General features: G+C 38.2%; 1 protein-coding gene across 1 annotated transcript; it reads left to right on the plus strand.

Annotated features, from left to right (window-relative positions):
• Positions 1 to 521: 521 nt before the first annotated feature.
• On the plus strand, positions 522 to 11,277 carry LOC107863291. The gene is made up of 4 exons (XM_047409359.1): positions 522 to 586; positions 2,877 to 2,985; positions 3,087 to 3,169; positions 10,519 to 11,277. The coding sequence occupies exon 4, from the start codon at positions 10,558 to 10,560 to the stop codon at positions 11,149 to 11,151; it is 594 nt and encodes a 197-aa protein (XP_047265315.1). The 5' UTR covers positions 522 to 586; positions 2,877 to 2,985; positions 3,087 to 3,169; positions 10,519 to 10,557; the 3' UTR covers positions 11,152 to 11,277.
• Positions 11,278 to 23,201: the final 11,924 nt, after the last annotated feature.

Consider the following 23,201-nt stretch of genomic DNA (forward strand, 5'->3'; position numbering starts at 1 on the left):
GATAAATTGAAAAGAAGTAACTGATATTGAATAAATTGAAAAAGATTTAGAAAAAAATTAAAGAAATTTGAGGACATTTTTGTAAATAATAATAAAATTTGTAAACTAATTTATTTGAATAAATTTATTAGTACAAATATAAAAAATAAAATTAATAAAAATAAAAAATATTTAAAAGAATTTGAGGGATATTCTTGTCTTTACACAAACTAATCTCATGGTATTAAAACCCATGTATTACTAATACCACCATATGTAATGTATTAGTAATATATGGTGGTATTAGTAATACACCCTATAATACCATGTAAGGTGTATTAATAATATATGGTATTAATAATACATTGATCCAAAACCCTATCAAATATCATATTAATTAATACCACACTTAATACGTAGATTATTTTTTCTAATATGGCCTACCAAACGATTCCTAAATACACCGAGCCGCTCAGTCATGGCAGTACTGTGATTAAGTCAAAAAGTAAGGTCATTTCAGCTGAAATTGGACCTATAAGTAACCAAAAATCTGTACAACCTTCTCACCCGTCGCATCTTCCGGGTCTTCGCAGCCGAAGTGATAAAGGTATTTTGTTTTTAAATTTCTTTAATTCACTTTCACTCTTTCAGTTCTGTAACTCTAGCTTTAAATCCCCAAAATATAGGGTTTCTGTGATCTGCTAGTTTACTTTTTGTAGTACAGTAATATTTTATTTCGGCCTTGTCTGTATATATATATATTCCTACATTATCACTTAATCTCTCATTCATCGGATCGGTTTGAATGTTTGTATCCATTTTGTTTCTTTGATCTCTTTTGCTTTGTTAAGTTAGCTACTTTGTCACATTAAAAATGCCGCTGAATTGCTATTTATATAATTAATGTTGCTTATATGTTTTCCAAGTTTTCTGTTTATGCCGACAAACCATATTCTTCTTTAGGCATCCCGTTTGTACAGAGTTGGTGATTTATTGTTCATGTTGCAATCACCTTGATGTTGATTGTTGAGACTTGTTAGATTGGATTAAGAGTGTCAGTTTGGTTGGGGAATGGACTTATGACCTGCTCATGTGTCCTAACGTTTGGGGTTGAGTTAGACTTAGCTTAAGTTGCATACCTTTACATGGTATTAGTGTAAGGCCCATGGTCTATTCCTGTTTGGGCTCCTGATCCACACTCTAATTTGATAGATAACATGGAAACTATTTGGTAAAATACTCTTTTGGACCCTTGTGCTACGTTGATTTTGTAAGTTGAACACTTCAACTTACATATTTGTCATCTGGATTCCTGAACCCACTAAAAAACAATATTTCAAATCCATTTTTGGTGAGTGTAACACACTCTGTCCGAGTCAGTTGCCACATCTGCCACGTTAGCTGCCACGTCATTTTAATATATAAAAAATATTAAAATAAACAAACAAACAAACAAACAAATCAACCCCCTTTCTCTCTCTTTCCCTTTTTATTTCTTTTTTAGTTCTTTCTCTCTTCCCTTTTCCAGTTTTTTCTTTCTATGTTTCTTCTTTTTATTTTTTTATTCTTCTTCCTCCTCTTCTCATTCTTTTTTTCCTTTATCATCTTCTTATTCTTCTTACTCTACGGAAAATTTAAAAAGTGAGGGGCGAAAAATTTAAGAAGTATGGAAAGAAGAGATTTTTGGAGATTTTTGTGATTTAGGTGATTCAAGAAACTTGAAATTCAACATAAATACTCAATTTTTATGCTTTCTTTAGACTTTTTATAATTTGGGTAATTCAAGAAATTTTGAAATTCAATGTAAAAACTCAATTTTTGTGGATTTTTTGTGATTTGAGTAATTCAAGAAAGTTGAAACTTCTTGAAATGATTTGGGTAATTCAAGAATGTTGGAATATTTGTGAATATTTGTCAATTTTTATTCAACAATGTGAATATTTTTGTGAATTGGTTAAAATTCAATGTTGAGAATTCTTGAAATTTTTGTGAATTGGTTGAAGAAAAAGAACTTAAATTTTTTTTGTGAATTGGTTGAAAAAAAAAAGAAATTCAATGGTCAGTGGTGTAGTGTGTGATGATTTTTGTGGAGAAGAAAAAAAACTTTCCGGTGAGGTTTTGTCGGGGAGGGGGGCAGTGCAGTGGTGCTTGCCGGCGTTAATGGTAATGGCTGGCGTGGAGGGAGGGAGAGGGTAGGGTGGGGGTGGATGAATGGGGGCTGGGGTGGGGTGTGGGTGGCTGAACGGCAGCTGGGGTAGGGGTGGCTGAATGGGGGAGGGGGTTGGGGTAGGGGTTTTTTATTTTTTTAATTTATTATTTTTAAAAATATTTTTAAATAAAAAAGATGAGGAAAAATAAGCAGGTCCTTTTTAATTTTTTTTTTTAAATTTTAGTATTAATTTATTTTTTTAAAATTATTTTAATATAAAATTGGCCAAAAATTGACCCCACTACACTCTCCTAGTCCTAGTCAGCCATTTCAATGCCACATAGGCAAAGTTAACGGTCAAAGAATCCAAAATATTGCTTTTTAGTGGGTTCAGGGGTCCAGATTACAAACATGTAAGTAGAAGTGTTCAACTTACAAAACGGGCATAGTCCAAGAGTTCAGAAGAGCATTTTGCCAAACTAGCATAGTACAAGAGTTCGGAAAAGCATTTTGCCAAACTATTTTTACACAAACTCCTTTTAATATAAGGACAAAAGTTGTCATGGTGCAAATATGAGCAAGTCACAATTATATTTCTGCTACAAATTGAAATAAAAAATTTTCATCATTAGCTTATTAATTAAATAAAATTAACTTAGGATTACCTTCATTGTTGCATACTATTTTATCCCGCTTACTTTGTGGAGTAGCCCTCTTAACTGTTTATATTGTACACTCTTTTTATCAGCTTGTGTCATTCCTGCCTTCTCAAGTGTCTAGCTTTCAATATCTTCCTCATCATCCAAGTTGCCTGTTTGGGAAGGATGTACCTGATCGACTGCTTTACCCTTTTTGTAGTATGTGTGGATCCATTTTATGCACTTGTCTTTTTTCTGACACAGGTTCCAATAATGCTTACTAATAGCAATATTATTGTTCATCTTCCATTTCCTTTTAGATTGGCTTCTCCAATTTATTCTCAATTTTGCAAAGAAAGAATCAAAGATATCTCGTTTGCCTAGATATCCAAAGTTGGTGGAGGTAAGTTTGTATGACATCCACTCCTTAGTTCCTGATTTTGTTTTTATTTATTTTTCCCCGGAGAAGCCTTTCACATTTAAAGATAAAAAGTGGACCCAAAAAGTTCTAGAGCGCAGTGGCTACTCTTGATATTTTTGAACTTATATTACTGATTTTATTTTAAGTATTGTTACTGCAATTATTTGATTTCCGGTTTGATTGCATGTTTATGATATGTGATAACATCAACTTATGAATAATGTCAACCTCCTAGAACTCTTTTTTTGTTATAACGGTGGTGCTCGGCCGAGCTTGCAAATGTTTGCATCGCCATTCCCCTTCTCAACAATCTGTCCACGGTAAGCAGTCACCCTTGTACTTGCAACCATAGAGTGAATGTAGCTTTTGGTCTTGCTAGGTTGTGAAACATTAGTCCTCTTTATAGTGTTCTCCTAGTAATTTAAGATAAAGCTGTCGACTAACACTGTGTCTGAATAAGGGAAAGATTATCTTTAGCACCCATTATTTTCCTCACCATCCAACTTGCCTGTTGAGGCACCCTTACTTCCTCCATACTAAGCCTGTTGATATAGTAATTATATATTCATTTTATCCATAGTTTATCTTGCTTCGTAGCCACATCCCAACAAATTTTTAACACAGCCGCCTTGTTCCACAGTTTGAGATTAATGAGATTATATCCTCCTGCTGCCTTCGGAAGGCACATTTTTTCCCAATGAAACTAAGGTTTTCCTTGTAATGGCATTGGTCCCTGACCATATATAGCTCCTACAATATGCCTGTACGGCTTTCATTACCTTTGTGGGGATGATAAACATTTTAGCCCAATACGCCTGAACTCCAAAAATGACACTCTGCACTAGTTGAATTCTGCCTGCGTAGGACAACTTCGCTGTCCAAGATGTTATTTTGCTACAATCGTATCGATCAAAGGTTGCCATTGTAGCAAATTCAGCTTCTTGGTATCAAGGGGAATGTCAGGTACTTACACGGTAAGGTACCATGAGTGTATCCTAAAGCGGCTTGAATCATGTTCTTTGTAACCGGATCAACTCCTCTATAGTAAATTGCACTTTTAGCAAAGTTTTCCTGTAGGCCTGATGCCGCAGTAAAGATAGTAAACTTCTCATGGAGTAGGGATACTGAAGCAATATCCCCTCTGGCAAACATTAACAAGTCATCAGCGAAGCTGAGATGAGTGATATCCAATCTTTGACACTTTGGATAGTACTTAAATTTTTTATTCTTGTTTAGATCCTTCAAGTTTTTACTGAGGTACTCCATTACAATCGCAAAGAGAAAAGGGGACATGGGATCCCCGTCTCAACCCCCTAGCAGCATCAATTCTACATTGATCATCAGCGAGTAAGACACGGTAGAGAAACATTCAATCACCCATTTGACAAACTTGTTGGGGAAACCAAGGCAGTCCATCACCTGTTCTAGGTATTTCCAATCTACTGGATCATACAAACCCAACAAACCCAGTATATTCCCACATAGTAGGGTCTGGGGAGGGTATAGTGTACGCAGTTCGTACCACTACCTCAAAAGAGGTAGAGAGGCTGTTTTCGATAGACCCCCGGCTCAAGATAAAAGGCAGTATACAGAAGAATTCAAAGCATAGAGCATGATAAAATAACATAGGTACGACATCTACAAAAAATTTTACATTGCCAAACAAAGGACACCGAAGTCCACCTAATTACTGACTGCTACTCATCTACACCTTTGCCCTCTATTCTAATGTTTTTTCTCCATATCTTCCTATCCAGGGTCATGTCCTCAGTCAGCTATAACTGCTTCATGTCACGTTTAATCACTTCTCTCCAGTATTCCTTCGGTCTACCCCTACCCCGCTTGAAACCATTCAAGGCCAACCTCTCACACCTACGAACTGGGACATCCGTGCCCCTCCTCATCACTTGACCAAACCATCTCAACCTCACTTCCCGCATTTTATCCTCCACTGACACCACTCCCACCTTCTCCCGAATAATTTCATTCCTAATCCTGTCAGCCCTTGTGAATCCACACATCCAATGCAACATCCTAATTTCCGTCACTTTCAATTTTTGGGTATGAGAATTCTTAATCAGCCAGCACTCCGCTCCATACAACATAGCAGGCCGGACTGCAACTCTATAGAACTTTCCTTTCAGCTTGGGGGGCACCTTCTTATCGCATAAAATTCTCGAAGCGAGCCTCTATTTCATCTAACCTGCCCCTATACGGTGAGAGACATCCTCATCTATCTCCCCATTTCCCTGAATCGTAGACTCGAGATACTTAAAACACTCCCTCTTGCAAACCGCCTGAGAATCCTACTTCACTACCACCTCCTCCTTTTGCCTCGAGTCACTAAACTTGCACTCCAAGTACTCCGTCTTGGTCCTACTCAACCTGAAACCTTTAGCCTCTAGGGTTTGTCTCCAAACCTCCAGCTTATCATTAACCCCTTGTCGCGACTCATCAAGCAAAACTATATCATCCGCGAAAAGCATACACCAAGGCACCTCGCCTTGTATATTCCGCGTCAGCACATCCATCACCAAAGTGAATAAAAATAGACTAAGAGTTAATCCCTGATGTAACCCTGTCAAGACCGAAAAATGCTCCGAATCTCCTCCCACTGTCCTTACCCGAGTCTTCGCTCCCTCATACATGTCTTTAATCTCTCTGATGTATGCTACCGGGACCCCCCTCACCTCCAAGCATCTCCAAAGAACCTTCCTAGGGACTTTGTCATAGGCCTTTTCCAAGTCAATAAACACTATGTGAAGGTCCCTCTTCCTCTCTCTATACTGCTCTACCAGTCTCCGCACAAGGTGAATTACCTCAGTCATGGAGCGACCAGGCATAAAACCAAATTGATTCTCCGAAATATATACAATCTTCCTCAACCTTCGCTCCACCACCCTCTCCCAAATCTTCATCGTGTGACTCAACAACTTAATACCTCGATAGTTGTTGCAACTCTGAATGCCTCCCTTGTTCTTATATAAAGGAATCATCGTGCTCCATCTCCACGCCTCAGGCATCTTTGCTGACTTGCAAATATTGTTAAACAAGTTGGTCAGCCACCTCAACCCTGACCCGCTAGAGAACTTCCAAAAATCTACCGGAATCTTGTCGGGCCCCATCGCCCTGCCCCTTCGCATCTTGTGAATAGCCTCACTGACCTCTTCTACCTTAAAACGTCGACAAAAGCCAAAGTCGCGCTACTCCCCGGAATGCTCCAACTCCCCTAACACGAGACCTTTGTCCCCCTCATCATTCAAGAGCTTATGTAAATATGACTGCCATCTTTTCTTAATGAGGGTGTCTTCCACCAAAACTCTGCCATTCTCCCCCTTAATGTACTTCACCTGGTCCAAATCACGACCCTTCCGCTCCCTAACCTGGGCAAGCCTAAACAATCTTTTCTCCCCGCCTTTCTTGTCTAACCCCTTATACAAACTCTCAAACGCTGCTGACTTAGCAGCCGTGACTGCTAACTTAGCCTCCTTTTTAGCTAACTTGTACTCCTCCCTGCGCACCCGCTTCTCTTCTTCATCTTTACTCTCAACCAACTTAGCGTAAGCTGCCTTCTTCGTCTCTACCTTCTTCTTAACATCTCCATTCCACCACTAATCCCCTCGATACCGGCCAGACCAGCCCCTCGAAACACCCAACACCTTTCTAGCCGACTCCCTGATGCATCCAGCAGCCCTATCCCACATACTGTCCACGTCCCCCCTGCACTCCCACACCCCCATCCCCTCCAACTTCGCCCCTATCGCCAAAGCACTAACCGGAGTCGGCCCCACCTAACCCTAGGCTGACCTTTCCCACCTCGCCTCATCTTGCCCTTCTTGATAACCAAGTCCATCACTAGGAGTCTGCTGGATCATACACTTTCTGAAAATCGACCTTAATCAAGGCATCTAGGAGAAATGTTTTACCTGGTATATGCTTTAATTAGCTCGTGCGCAAGAATCATATTATCAGCCCCCTTTCTTCCCGGTATAAATCCAGCTTGAGTTTCTGATACCACAGAGGCTAGAGGCTATTACTGACTGTATCCTAGCAGCTAACACTTTAGCTATTAGCTTATAAAGGACTGAACAACAGGTTATTGGCCTGGACTCCTTGATGGTCGATGGATTAGGCACTTTAGGTAGTAAGGTGACAGCAGTACAATTAATGGCTTTAAACATCTTTCCTGTAGTAAAGAACTCCCTCACAGCTGCACACACATCGTGTTTAAGCACTGGCCACGCCTTTTTAAAGAACAAAGCGTTAAATCCATCAACCCCCGGGCCTTTCTCATTACCAATTGAACATAACCCTCCAAATATTTCCATGTCAGTCACATCTGTGCATAAGGCAAACTGTTGTGCATGATTTAATACTGGACCATTTCTCATAGTAATTTTGTTCACTGTGGTGATGCGGGGAGCAGCAGACCCCATCAATGTCTTATAAAAATTGATAATCTCAAGCTGAATTGCTTTAGGATCAACTAGTACATCCCCATTTAGAGCTTTTAAGGTAGCAATCTGCTTCTTGTGTCTCCACTCCTTCATTACTGCTGTGAAATACTTGGTGTTAGCATCACCAAGTTTAATCCACGTGGCTCTAGACTTCTGTTGGTATATGCCTTCCTCTATAAATGACCACTTCTCTAGCTGCTGTAGTAAATTTTTCTCGTTCTCTGCCAAATTTTCTGTGTATTTGTGCAGCCATCCTTGCCTAGTGTCTATCAATTCAGTTCTAATGCAAGCAATCTTCTCTGTGACCCCTCTGAAATTATTATTGTTCAACTGTTTTAGATGAGGTTTTAGTGCCTTTAGATTCATCCATACCCCTTTCGTGTTATCTCCAGACAGTTTGTTAGCCCAGTACTTTCGCACTAGAGGAAGAAATTTATCATTATCTGCCCAAATATTGAAGAACCTGAATAGTGATTTGACTGTTGTATCAGCAACCTTATCCGAGATGTGAGGTAGTCGATGTTCATTGTTTAGATGTCCAAGTGCTGCATCCATTCATCATTACCCAACGCCCTATCCAATCGACTGCATACTCTATCAGACCCAAGTTGTTTGTTGGACCAAGAATAAAACTCTCCTGTCCACATAACTTCATTCAGTAGTAGATCCCGAGTGCAATAAGAAAAATCCTTCACTTCATTTCTAGTCACAGGAGCTCCATATAATCGATCCTGTGTATGCAGTATGGCATTGAAATCTCTCCAAATAAGCCACGACTTTGTACACTGCTGGTCAAGTGCTCTCAGGCTTGCCCATAATGATTTTTGTTGCTCAACTGTATTAAATCCATATACTAGAGTCATAAAACAATCCATCTTCCCATCCCTACTACGGACATTGCAATGAATAAATTGGGCATCTTGGGACAAAGGGATAATATCATGTACCTTTGTGTCCCATAGGATCCATATCCTACCATTATATGCAGAAGTGTAATTGTGTATTAAGCCCCAACCAGGTACTAGCGTGTTTGCAATAAAATCTGCTTTGTGCACTTTAACTCTAGTTTCGACTAGTCCCACTAGTTTGATGTGGTTATCCTTTATATATATATACTCAATTCATTCTGCTTGTACCTTTTATTTACCCCTCTAATCTTCCATGCTAACGAAGTCATCAAACAGTTGAAGAACTTCCTCCTTCCCCTTTATCAGGAGGTGGAGTGTGAGCCACCACAGCTTCAGCCGTTTGTAACTGAGCAAAACTATTATGCACTGCAGTACTACAGTCCCGTTGTATGACTTGTAGTGTTGCTTTATCTTTTGCTGTCTGCCATTCTGTTGTGCCAAATACAATTTCTGCGCGGCTATTTGTTGTTTTGGTTTGTTGTTCAGCATGTACATCTGCTTCTTTAGGCACCACAGATGCAGTAGACTTCCCTAACACATGCTCTACTACCTCGCCGCACGATGTTGTTTCATATTGTTAACCTCTAGTCGCCGACCTTCTTTAGCGTGCCACTTTTGTACTGTTTTTGTTTGCTTCTTCCGTTGGGGCGGTTGTTCTGGCAGAGGGTGATTTGGTCTCATTCGTGTAAAGTTATGTCCAATCATCATACACTTGTCACAATATTCCGGTTTCCCGTAATATTCAACTGCTTGTTGAAATATCTGCCCATTAGCGTCCATAACTGCAATTTCATGGGGTAATTTTTAGTAACATCAACCTCCTCTAACATCCTAGCGTAAGATAGCCTTGTTTGTCTTGTGATACATTCATCCGCAAACAGGGGTACTCCAATTGCACTTGCAATGCGACTCAAGGAGTCATAACTCCAACAATTCATGGGAAGCTTTGGGAATTTAACCCGTAAAGGAATTTGAGTCAGGAATTCAGCTTTGAAGTCTAACTGCGATGACCATTGCTTCAAGACTAACCGGTCTATTGTTTACACTGTATGGCCATGAATATAGGATTTCCTTCGTATCAGCTTCCTTGTGAAATTTCACTATGTAGTATCCCTTCCTTCCTCGTGAAATTACAGATCTGGTGTACTGACATTTGTCCAGAATTGGTTGATATATCGCTTCATATAATTATATCTGGCCAGCTCCCCAAGTACAAATAACACCAAGGAATTCTTCCATTTTCAAATGCCCATACTCGACTAATTTATGGGAAAAGCTGTTACACCGGATGAATATACACAATAAGGCATAGGGATGGATGCAAGAACTGGAATGGTCTATCAGACATACTAATGGTAAGATAGATGGCCAGTACCCGGTGTTACTGGTAGGGGCTGTCTGGCTAGAAAGGCATCAATGAGTCTTCTAAACAAGAGGGGAACTGCTGAATTCTACAGGATAGTACATGAGATGCATTTTTGAGGCCTGCTGCAAAAACAAGATAAGAATTTTCCAACTGCGAAATGAACTACCTAATTGCTGGAAGAATATTTACGAAGTCTTTGTTCATTTTTGTTGTGTCATCTTGTTTTGTTTATGGACTTCTTGACTTTTACAAGTCACAGCTTACTGAATAAACTATACAAGGGTAAGCCGAAATATGGAAATAGCAAAGTCATATAAATAAGCAGAAATAACCAAAAATAATTGTTGCAACAGATGAAAACTTAAAACTATAGAACAAGTCAAAACTTAAACTATAGAACAAGTCATTAGTTGTTCTTAAAAGCATTTCCGATTGTGAATTTGTTTGTCCATATTAGGTCCACACTTCATATGCTTTTGTTTGCCTTGCATTCTCAATAGATATTTCATTATTCCTACACTTCTGAAAATTTGATATTGGCAATTGCATTTCAAACCCATTTTCTGACATTGTTAATCTAATTCAAAGATTATCATGCAGCATATAGGAGATCATCAATTTCAAACCCTTGGTTCTGATATGCAGTCAAACAACAAAGATCTGCTTCGTTTGGAGGCTGAAGCCTTGTCCTTGGAATCAAAACTTCTCTTCTGCACTAGAGATGGCGGATCTCAATCCCTAAATTTAAAACCTGACCTTTCTAATAAGAAGCCCGAAATTTCTTCTATACCCAAAAGCCAAGTTCTAACAAAGGTCAAGGATTTTTTGGGTGTGTTTTTGGAAAATACTAGAAAAGTGGAGCTTGAGGCGAAGAAGAATCCTGAGAAATATGATATTGAAGCTCTTACGGGTGAAGAATCTGAATACATAGAGATGGACTTAATGTTGGGCGTTGCTGAACTTCACACACAGGAGGCTGTATCAGCTGCTGAATCCGCAATAGCAAGTGACCAACCAGTAATCAATCTGGCCGGCAGTGATAACGAGACAGAATCTGAAGACCGTAGCAGTGAGGATGACATCCAGGAAAACAGCACCAGCAAAAGTGCTGCTGATGATGTAGCTTCTTCTCTAGGAAAAGAATCTAAGCATGCGGAAAAGGATTCTCCTAAGATATCACTAAAGAGGAAGCGACATTCAGTAAACTCAGCTTACATAGTTGAGCTTTCTTAGCGCTGAGGACCTTAAATTATAGTAGTTTTTTTGGTGAGAAATTCACAAGTGTGTTTCTCCACCATGTTCCCATAAAACTTGTTTTAGATTTACCCTTTTATATCATGAAATGATCGTTTTGTTTCACTGTCCAATAGTATGATATGGTGTTTCTTTTTCTTTTTCTAAGAAAACAATACGAAGCTGTTTTTTTTTTTTTTTAATTTTTTTATAAGTAGCCTCCCAAAAATTGTTCAAACAATCATCTATGTTATAAATACATTGTATGGTGGATATACATTTAATAAACGGTTTCTTGAATAAGCTTGCCAGTTTGCAAATAGCTTGTAAAGTAGCTTCAATTCGAACATTAATGTGAAGTCAATTTAGTTCATTTCTACATCAGTTTGAAGAGAAATAAGATCTCTCTTCCCTTAGTTTCTATGGTTATACCTGTCGTTGTCTTGGTATTTTATTATTATTTCTTGACACATTATCAACATAAAACTCTAACCTACTGTGTAATTGACAGCCCTGTATTTTTAGGGGTAGTTTGGTAGGCCTTATTAGGAGAAATAGTCCATGTATTAAGTGTGATATTAATTAATACTATGTTTGGTAGGATTTTGGACCAATTTATTACTAATACCATGTATTAGTTATACACCCTACATGGTATTATAGGCTACATGGTATTATAGGGTGTATTACTAATATATCACATATGGTGGTATTAGAGTAATATATGGGTTTTAATATACCATGGGATTAGTATGTGTAAAGACAAGAATATCCCTCAAATTGTTTTAAATATTTTTTATTTTCTTAATTTTATTTTTTATATTTGTACTAATACATTTATTCAAATAAATTAGTTTATAAATTTTATTATTATTTACAAAAATGTCCTCAAATTTCTTTAATTTTTTTCTAAATCTTTTTCAATTTATTCAATATGAGTTACTTCTTTCTAATTTATCAAAATAATAATATCCCTCCAAATAATTTTAGTTATAACAAAATTACTCCATTAACTCAAAAAAATATTTATTGATCAAGATCTGAAAACAAATTGTATACAAGCTTTAATTTTGTAAATAGGATATTCATAAATAAAAATAATTTTCTACTTAGTTTTAACACTCTATAAAATACAATTTTATTTTAATAATGATTTTATTGTCTCATGCAAAAATTATACGTATCTCCCCCCAACTTAAAAACAACACAAAGTGGGAACAACAAGCAAATGATGAACAGACTAAGAAAAGATAATAAAAAAAATAATTTTTGTAAGTGAATGATTAAATCTTAAAATTCTAAAGTAAATAATTATTTATTTGTTAACTTTTTTTTTTTTTTAAAAATGAATATAAACTTTTGCAAAAGAAAATACACAAAGTTATAATATGTCGAGGGTATTTTTGTAAACAAACAATACGCTTTTAAACATAATAATACATATTGCTTTCAATGCATCAAACCAAACACTGTATAAAAAATAATCCCAGTATTACTAATCCCTGCACAACTAATCCCAATGTTACTAATACAACATATTCAGTATTATCTTATACACTCTACCAAACGGGTCCTTAGTGTTCTAAAGTACAAAGCGCTATACAATCATGAGATTTTTCTCGTTGTAACTTCTCTATCTTTTGGATGGGTTATAATAGTAGGTGATTATCTCAACTAAGCTTGCGTTTGGACATGTGGTATGACCTCATGATTTAGGATCATGATTTTAACTATCAAATCCAAATAAAATGTGATTTGAGATCCCAAATCATGATTTCAAACTTTCTGAAAATTAAAACTTGACTAATAAGCTCATATTTTGTAAAAAAAAAAAAACTACCCATAATTTTAAATTTGTAGAAAAGATTCATGTTCGACATGAAGAGATTATCATACCATGTGAAAGGATTACACTATAGAATAACTAGTTACTACTATTGCTGACTAGTGAATCTTTATAAAATTATGTGGATTTGAAAGCTTGTACTCGCAAATATTTATTTATAAATAGAGTGATAGAACGTTGTGTAAAGACTGTAAGGTCATACCTAGTAAGAATCTTTCGACCCAACATTAGCTTCTGGTGCTGGACTTAGAAATCAAGATGGAAAGAAGAGGGTTGTGGAGGATCAACCCAGGATTAAGTGGAGTAGCTTGACTTCGGCCAGTGCTTTGGAGATAGGGGAAAAGTTGATGGTTATAGGCGCTTGAGAAAGTAGAGGGGATGTGGATAGTATGTGCTAGACGACTTTCAGTTGCATCAAGAGATAATTAGAGAGGTGTTGGGTGTCTCGAGAGGCCGATTAGGCAAGCACAAAGAGAGACTGGAGGTGGAATGAAGATATTAAGAGGAAGGTGAAGACTAAGAAGGTGGATTATGTGAAGTTGGTGGAGAGCAAGGATGTCAAAGAGAAGCGGAAGAATATAGATGAATATAAGTTAGCTAGGAAAAAGGCTAAGTTAGCAGTTACAACGGCTAAGACAACAACTTTTGAGAGCTTGTCTGCGAATTTAGAGGAGAAAGGTGGGGATAAAAAGTTCTATAGGCTGGTCAAGTCTAGGGAATGGAGGGCCCGTGACCTTGACCAAGTGAAGGTGCATCAAGGGTGAGGATGACAAAGTATTGGTGGATGAAACCCTTATTAGGAAGATACGACAGTCTTATTTTCATAGAATCTTGAACGACGAGAGGGATGAAGGTCTAGTGCCGGGGGACTTGGAGCACACACAAATATGTCACGATTGGTTATTATAGGCGTATTAAGGTTGAGGAGATCAAGGATGCTACTCATAGAATGAGTAGGGGTAGGGCGACTAGGCCAGATGAGATTCTGGTGAATTTTTGGAAGAGCACTGGCAGGATAGGTATTGAGTGACTGACAAGGTTGTTTAACATCATTTTTAGGACGACGAACATGCCAAAAACTTGGAGATATAGTACGATGATTTCTTTATATAAGAACAAGAGAGACATTCAGAGTTTTTGAAAAACAACTTAATTTCATGCCAGGTCGCTCTACTATCGAAGTCATTCATCTTGTGAGGAGATTAGTGGAGCAGTATAGGGAGAGGACCAAGGACTCTCACATAGTGTTCATCCATATTGAGAAAGCATAAGACAAATTCCCCAGGGAGGTTCTGTGGAGGTGCTTAGAGGTTAGAGGTGTGCCTATGGCGTATACTAGGTCAATTCAGTACATGTAAGATGAAGCGAAGACTCGTTTGAGAATGATAGGAGGAGATTCGAAGTACTTTTCTATTTTAACTGGGTTGCACTAGGGATCGACTCTTAGTCTATTCTTATTCGCCTTGGTGATGGATGTATTAACGTGACATATTCAAGGGAAGATGCCTTGGTGTATGTTATTTGTTGATGATGTAGTGCTTATTGACGAGATCCCGAGAGGAATTGATGATAAGTTGGAGGTTTGGATACATGCCATAGAGTCTAAAAGGTTTAGGTTGAGCATGACCAAGACGGAGTACTTGGAGTGTAAGTTTAGTGATTTGATATGAGGATGACATGGCAGTGAAGCCGGATTCTTAGGACATTCAAAAGAGAGACAATTTCAAGTATCTTGGGTCTATGATTCATGAAAATGGAGAAATTTATGAGGATACCATGCACCATATTACTGTAGAGTGGTTAAAATTTAGGCTCGCTTCGAAAGTTTTGTGTGATTAGAAGGTGCCCCCTAAGCTTAAAGGTAAGTTCTACAGAGTGGCAGTCCAAATGACTATATTGTACGGAGCGGAGTGTTGGCCAGTTAAGAACTTTTACATCCAAAAGTTGAAGGTAATGGAGATGAAGATGTTGATATGGATGTGCGATCTTAATAAGAGGGATAAGTTTAGAAATGAGATTATTCTAAAGAAAGTGAGAGTGGCTTCAGTGGAAGACCAGATGCGGAAGTAAGGTTGAGATGATTTGGACATATGATGAGGCGATGCGCGGATACCCCAGGATGGAGGCGTGAGAGACTCTCTATGAATTGTTTCAAATGGGAAAAAGGCAGGTCGGAGAAATATTGGAGGAAAGTGATTAGGCATGACATGGAACAGTTATAGCTTATAGATGACATGACCCTTGATAAGAAGGTGTGGAGGATCCAAATTAGGGTAGAGGGTTAGTGGGTAGTTGTCACGACTTGAACCATGGCCTAGTCGTGACGAGTATCTAAAGCCTACCATGGATCGGATACCACCCCCTTAGCCTAACCTCAAGAGAACAATAATAATAATAATACTAAAGCGGAAGCCAATAAAGATAGTAATAAAAGATAGATATATCAAATGAAAGTTCTAAGAATCCAAAACTAATAATCCAACCCACACTTGTCCACGAAAGCCTCTAAAAACCAGAAGATCAAACTAGGTCGGGACATGCCCCAGGCCATAACAAAAAAAAGTCATAATTCCCAAAATCTGAAAAGAAACTAAGAAAATGGCAGGGCTTTCTGAAAGATGAAGGCTTACCACTTCACAACAAATTAACCAACGTACCACACCACCTAACACTGCACAAGAGTAACAGAAAACTCTTTGGACCCTACATCATGAAACGATGTAGAGTCCAGGAACGGTTAGTGGGATAAGCATTGGTATGTAACTCAAAAAAAATGATAAAATAATTTCATGTCCAAAATCAGCCAAAACCACATGCACAAATTCATATATACATATAGAAGATGCCTGGGTAGGGTAAAGGGTCATGAACACGAGATTTTAAAATCATTAACCTAGACAATGTAACTCTATCCATCCAAAGGGCACCCATGGGCTATATGGGTTCAGCTCCCCCTGTTGAAAGGGCCCCAGCGTGTGTTAGCCGCATTAACCAAGGAAATTCGAAGGAGGGCTAAAGACACCAAGGCTCTAGCCATCCAAAAAATAAAATGTGTGAACCAAGCACACGGTAATATAGACCCCCACACTGGAAAATGTCGCTTACAAAATTAATCTCCAGGATCACCACCTTCACGACGAGCTACACAATCCTCTTTAAGCCCAAATTAAAATCGTGTTGCACATAGTCGCAACCATAAACCAAGGAGTCTTGTATTAAAGCATTTACCATTTGGTATCGTCATACCAATTATTCTTGCAAGCTAATTTCCATTATACCATAACTAATTTGTTAACCATTAGACTCCCAAGTTCCATTTTGATCCAAAACCGTGACCACCAAGGCCTTTCAAAATCATTTTATCCGTTTAGCCTTAAGTGCAATGCAATAGTTAAAAAGGACAAGTAAAAACATGCAATATATCCTTATTAAAAACCAATTCACAAAATGGGTTGAGGTAAATGTAAATTTTAAGCCAACAATTTATCAATTTGGGGGAACCTATGTCTCCCATTCCAAACCATACCATATTGCTCCTATTCAGCCCCAAAACCATTAATTAAAGCATGATCAATGCATTTAAATCATGGAAAAACAATTCAAGTAATTTCCATCAAAATCCCCCAACTCGAATTTCAAACCCAACAATGAAACCCTATGAATAAGAAATCAATTTATGCCATAATGAAAAACATAAGTTTAGTGATGAGAGACATGCCTGAAATACCAAAGAATTGAAAGAAAATCCAAAGTTTGAAGCTTGGATGGTTGATTCCTTATAAACCCTATTTTTCTCTTGACTTGGAATTTAAAGATGAGAGAGTAAGTTTTTGATTTGATTAACTGATGTTAAAGGGACCCTTAATGTGTTTTTAAGTCGTGGGTATAGTGTAAATATAGAAAAGACAAAAAAGTCCTTAATGAAAGCATGCAGGAAAATTGGGCCTAGTCGTTACGGGTTAGGTAACGACTCGTGAGGTCTAACCACGAGTCGTCACCTGGACTTGTTACTTGAGGGTCCAAATCCTGGCCCCTCACTGTTATGGTCACGAATCACTCTCCCCGACCCGTGAATTGACCTAATGACTCGTACTATCGAGACAACGAGTCTCACCCTACGACTCGTGATGAACGATAACGACTCGTTACCTGTGTTGTAGTTGTGGCAGTGTTGAAAATACTTCAAAAATTTTAGAGTCCAAAACATGGGGTATTACACTACCTTCTAGGATCATTCGTCCGAAAATGAGAAACTAGGGTACCCATTAACACGATAACATAGGGAATGCAACCAAAAACAAAGAACAATTCAAAATGAAACAAGAGGAAAATGGAACTCATACCTCAAATATTTGCATCCAATGTTGGGAACAAGAACGAATACTTGTCCCTTATATCTTCTTCAGCTTTCCATGTAGCTTATTCCATCTTTTTATTCCTCCAAAGAATTTTTACCGAAGCAACATTCTTAGTCCTCAATCTATGAACTTGCCTATCCGATATCTTAATTGGAACTTCCTCATAAGATAAGGAATCCGTCATAGCAACATCCTAAATAGGCACTATCAAAGAAGGATTATCCACACATTTTTTCAGCATAGATAAATGAAAAACAGGATGAATAGAACCCAAACTCATAGGAAAATCCAACTCATAAGCCACATTCTCAATTCTCCTTACAATATGATACGGTCCAACATAACGGGGACTGAGCTTCTATTTCTTTCCAAATTTCATGACTCCTTTCATAGGAGACACCTTCAAGATGATCCAATCACTAACTTCGAACTCCAACTCCCTTCACCTTACATCCGCATAAGAATTCGGTGACTCTGAGCAGTCTTAAGTATTTCCCAAATCACTTTCACTTTCTCATGGCTTGGTGAACCAAGTTAGGACCAAACAACCTAGTCTCACCAACCTCAAACCACCTAATAGGAGACCTATACTTCCGACCATAGAAGGCCTCAAAAGAAGCCATCTGGATACTAGAATGGTAACTATTATTATACGCAAACTCAATAAGAGGCAAATGATCAACCCAACTCCTCTTAAAATAAATCACACAGTCCTTAGAGTATCCTCCAAAGTCTGAATGGTACGCTCCGCTTGTCCATCCATTTAAGGGTGGAAAACGGTGCTAAGGTTCACCTGAGTGCCCAAACCTTTCTAAAATGAATTCCAAAAGTGAGAAGAAAATTACGTACCTCAATCTGAAATAATGGACATTGGCGTATCATGCAACTTCACAATCTCCTGAATAAAGAACATAGCATAATTATTCCCTGAGTAGTTAGTTCTCACCGACAAGAAGTGAGCAAACTTAGTCATTCTATCCACCATGACCCAAATAGATCATACTGATTGCTAGATTGCAGAATACCCATAACAAAATCCATATTAATCATCTCCCACTTTCATATAGGCAACTCTATCTCTTTGGACATGCCACCATGCCTCAAACGTTCAGCCTTGAGTTGCTGACAAACTATATACTTAGACACTAAGTTTGCTATATCCCTCTTCATATTATTCCACCAATTTATTTCTTTCAAGTCATGGTATATTTTAGTCAAACCCGAATGAACATATATAAAGACTTACGAGCCTCAGTCAAAATCCTTTTCTGGTACCTATCAACATCAGGAACAGATAATCTTCCTTGATACCTCAAGATGCCATCTCCCCCAATCTCGAAAGCCATAATCTTTTATTGACCCAAATCATGCTTAATATACATAAGTATGGGATCTAAAGTCTGCTTCTCCTTTACCTCAGCACCAAGAGATGATTTAACGACTTCTTGAACAATCACTCCTCCATCATCGGAGTTCAAGAGACGAACTCCCAAGTTAGCCTATATGTGAATGTCCTTCACCAATCCTCTTTTCTCCTCATCAACATGGGGTAAGCTCTCCATTGACAACCTATTAAGAGCATTAACAATAACATTAACTTTTCTTGGATAATAGTGAAGGCTCATATCATAATTCTTAAGTAGCTTGAGCCACTGCTTGTGCCTGAGATTCAGTTCTTTCTGAGTAAACACATACTGCAAGCTCTTATGATCTGAATAGATATCCACATGCACCCCATACAGATAATGACGCAAAATCTTCAAAGAAAAAATCGCAGCCGCCAACTCTGAGTCGTGAGTCAGGTAATTTCTCTCATGAACCTTAAGATGCTTGAAAACATAGGCCACAAACTTACCATGCTGAATCAAAATGCAATCCAATCCCATACGGGAAACATTACTCAAGAAAACCATTAGTACCCTTGGACAGGGTTAAAACTGGCACAGAAGTCAACTTATCCTGCAGCTTCTCAAAACTACCCTCGCAAGCATCAGACCACAAAAACTCAACCTTTTTCTGAGTCAACTTTGTCAACGGAGCAGTAATAGAATAGAAGCTCTTCACAAACTTTCTATAATGCCCAGCCAAGCCTAAAAAGCTCCTAATGTCGGTTGGAATCATGGGTCTAGGTCATTCTTAACTACCTCAACTTTTTGTGGATCCACCTTTATACCCTCACTAGAAACACATGCCTAAGAAAAGTCACAAAATTCAGTCAAAACTCATACTTAGAAAATTTAGCATACAACTTCTGATCCTTAAGAGTCTACAATACGATTCGAAGGTGGTTGGTATGATCCTCCTCACTCTTAGAATACACCAAGATGTCATCAATAAAGATTATAACAAATAGATACAGGAACTGTTTGAAAACCTAATTTATAAAATCCATGAAAGCAGTCGGAGCATTAGTCAATCCAAATGACATAACCAGAAACTCATAACGGCTATATAGGGTTCAGAAAATAGTCTTGGTAATATCAACCTCCCTAATTTTCAGATGATGATAGCTCAAATAGAGATCAATCTTAGATAAACACCACCCGAACAGAGATCAATCTTAAAGAAACACCTACTACCCCAAAGTTGATAAAAAAGATCACAATCCTAGGAAGAGGGTACTTATTTTTTACTATAATCTTTTTCAACTGATGATAATCTATACACATTCAAAGAGAACCATTTTATTTCACATAAAAAACATAGGAGCACCCCACGGGGAAATGCTAGGATGAATGAGCCCTTTATCAAGAAGATCTTTCAATTGCTCTTTTAGCTTCTTTTATTTAGCCAGAACCATTCTATAAGGAGGAATAGAAATAGAACAAGTATCCGACAGAAGATCAATCTCAAAATCTACTTCCCTATCGGGAGAAATTTCAGGAAGGTTATCGGGGAATACTTCAAGAAATTCATTAGCCACAGGAACAGATTGCAAAGAAGGACTTTCGGAGTTAGGACCCTTAATCCAAACTAAATGATACTGACAAGGACTCTTAACCAAACTAAATGATACTGACACCCTTTTGAAATTAATTTCTGAGCTTTAAGATAGGAAATAAACCTCTAGGAAATAAACCTCCGTTTGGGCACTAGGGAACTCCTCTCCCATTCTAATATCGGCTCATTAGGAAAGTAAAAACTGACCCTTCAGGCCTATAATTCAAAGAAGCATAGCACGAATGAAGCCAATCTATCCCCAAAATTACATCAAAATCCACAACATCAAGTTCTATCAAATTCACAAATATCTCCCTATGAAAGATGGAAACCACACAACCCCTATAGATTTTTCTAGTAGCAATAGACTCACCCACTGGAGTAGACATAAAAAAAGGGTTAGAAATACTTTTAGGACCAAAATCGAAGTACACATCCATATAAGAAGTCACATAAGAAAGGATAGAACTCGGATAAAAAAATAGTAAGCATCACGAGAGAAGAGCTGTAATATATCAGTGACAACATCAGGGGATGCCTCAGATTCCTGATGGATAGCAAGTGTATAAAGATAATTTTGGCCAGTGTCGATACCCGAAGTGGTGCCTTTAGGTGTCGGAGCTGAAGAAGTGGCGACCGGAACCTTATTAGCACCTGTGGAAATTCTGGAAGAAAGACAATCTCACTGCATGTGACCAAACTAACCATAATTAAAGCATTAATTTCTCCCATTTTCTTAATAACCATGGTAAAGCTACTCGCAAAATTGATAAGGAGGATATGGTGGGGATGATTGAGCTTTACTAGCTTGAGACTAAGAACTTTGTGCCTTAGGACAACTGCTAGTCTAAAAACAACGATCACCGAAGAATTATGATAAGAAGAACTGGTAGACGAATACGAATTTCTCCAATTCTTCTTCTTAGTCCAATGCCTACTATCTCTCCTACTATTCCGCTGACCTGCACTCTGCTCTGAATACCTAAATTTCTTGTTCTGCCTCTCTTCCATCTCTACTTGCTTTTTCTTTTCATCCTCTATCTATTTCATATAAACCACTAGACTGGAGGTATCCATATCATTATTTAACATTGCAACCTTGCATTCCAATACCAAGTCACGGGATAACCCAGAAGCAAACTTTCTCATTTGGTACTTCATAATCGACGCCAACTCAGGATCATGGCGACATAACTGATGAAACTTCAAGGCATACTCCTTAACACTTATCTTACCCTATTTCAAGTTCATAAACTTTTTGGACTCATTCATCTCATGAGGAAAGAAGATATAAAAAAACACACCTAAAAACTCTTTCCACACCACCCACTCACCATCATCATCCCTTATTAATTCCCACTCCTCATACCATTACTAAGCTACATCTTTCAACTGATAAGTAACAAACTCTACACCCTCAAAATTAGTAGCATGTATCACACTAAAAATCTTCTCTATCTCATCAATAAACCTCGGATGATCCTCCTCAAACTTAGAGACTGTAAAGGTTGGGGGATTTAACCTCATGAACTGGACAACTCTAGTGACTTCAGATGAATGAGCAACCGAATCAACTCGATCAAACTGACGAAAATATGATGCCACCAGCTGGGTAAGAGTATGAATAGAATGATGGAACTCTACATTAAAGATATCTCCCTGAGGTAACTGATTCTAAGTATCACCAGCCCGGGTATCCCGATGAGGACTAGTAGGAACCGGTGGAACTCCACGTGGAGAGGTACAATCAAGAATAGGAACCCTAGACTGGTCTGCACTCCATAAGTAGGACAAGTCCCCTCTGCATTCTCCTTAGGTAGGATAGATGGTCCAACCGAGATTATACGAATGTCAGATCTTCAGGGAGGCATGATATAAAATATGATAATCCATGAGTTAGAGAAGTTCACGACACTAGACTCTATAGCCTGAAATAGAAAACATTCCTAAATGTCTTATAGGCTCCCCCTTCTAATGTAGCGTGCTACATACCCATAAAAGAGACTCTACTTGACATGGTTTTATGGCACTCAATGATTTTGATCCGTGCTTTGATACCAAGCTTGTCACGACTCGCATAAGGTTCTAGTCGTGATGGTATCTCAAGCCCACCATGAACCGGAGATCATCCCCTTAGCCTAATCTCAAAAGCGCAATAATAATAATAATAATAAAGTGGAAGCCAATAAATCTAATAATAAAATATAGATATATCAAATGAAAGTTCTAAGAATCCAAAATCAACAATTCAACCCAAACTTATCCAGGAAAGCCTCTAAAAATCAAAGTACCAAACTAGGACTGGACATGCCCTCGATCATGACAAAGAAAAGTCAAAATTCCTAAAATCTAAAAAGAAACAAAGAAAATGGCGGGCTTTTCGAAAGATAGAGGCTCACCACTTCACAACAAATCAACCGATGTACCACACTACCTAATGCTGCATAGGAGTAACAAAAAACCCTTTGAACCCTACATCCTAAAATAATGTAGCGTCCAGGGACGATCAGTGGGATAAACACTGGTATGTAACTCAGAAAAAGTGATAAAATAATGCCATGTCCAAAATCAGCCAAAACCACATACATAAATTCATATATACATATATAAGATATTGGGGTAGGGTAAAAGATCATGATCATGAGATTTTAAAATCAATAACCTTGAATATGTAGCTCTATTCGTCCTAAGGGTACCCATGAGCTATATGGGTTCAGCTTCTCCTCCCGAAAGGGCCCCAGCGCGTGTTAGCCTCACGAACCGAGGAAATCCAAAGGAGGGCTAAAGACACCAAGGCTCTGGCCATCCCAAAAATAAAATATTTGAACCAAACACATGGTCATACAGACCCCTACGCATGCAAATGTGGTTTTCAGTATTGGTCCTCCCGGGACCTCCACCTTTAA

The sequence above is a fragment of the Capsicum annuum genome, chromosome 3 (assembly GCF_002878395.1).
Source record: "Capsicum annuum cultivar UCD-10X-F1 chromosome 3, UCD10Xv1.1, whole genome shotgun sequence".
Taxonomy (NCBI): domain Eukaryota; kingdom Viridiplantae; phylum Streptophyta; class Magnoliopsida; order Solanales; family Solanaceae; genus Capsicum; species Capsicum annuum.

Excerpts from the sequence above, each read along its gene's own strand:
- LOC107863291 (XM_047409359.1), top strand. The coding sequence starts at position 10,558 with ATGCAGTCAAACAACAAAGATCTGCTTCGTTTGGAGGCTGAAGCCTTG.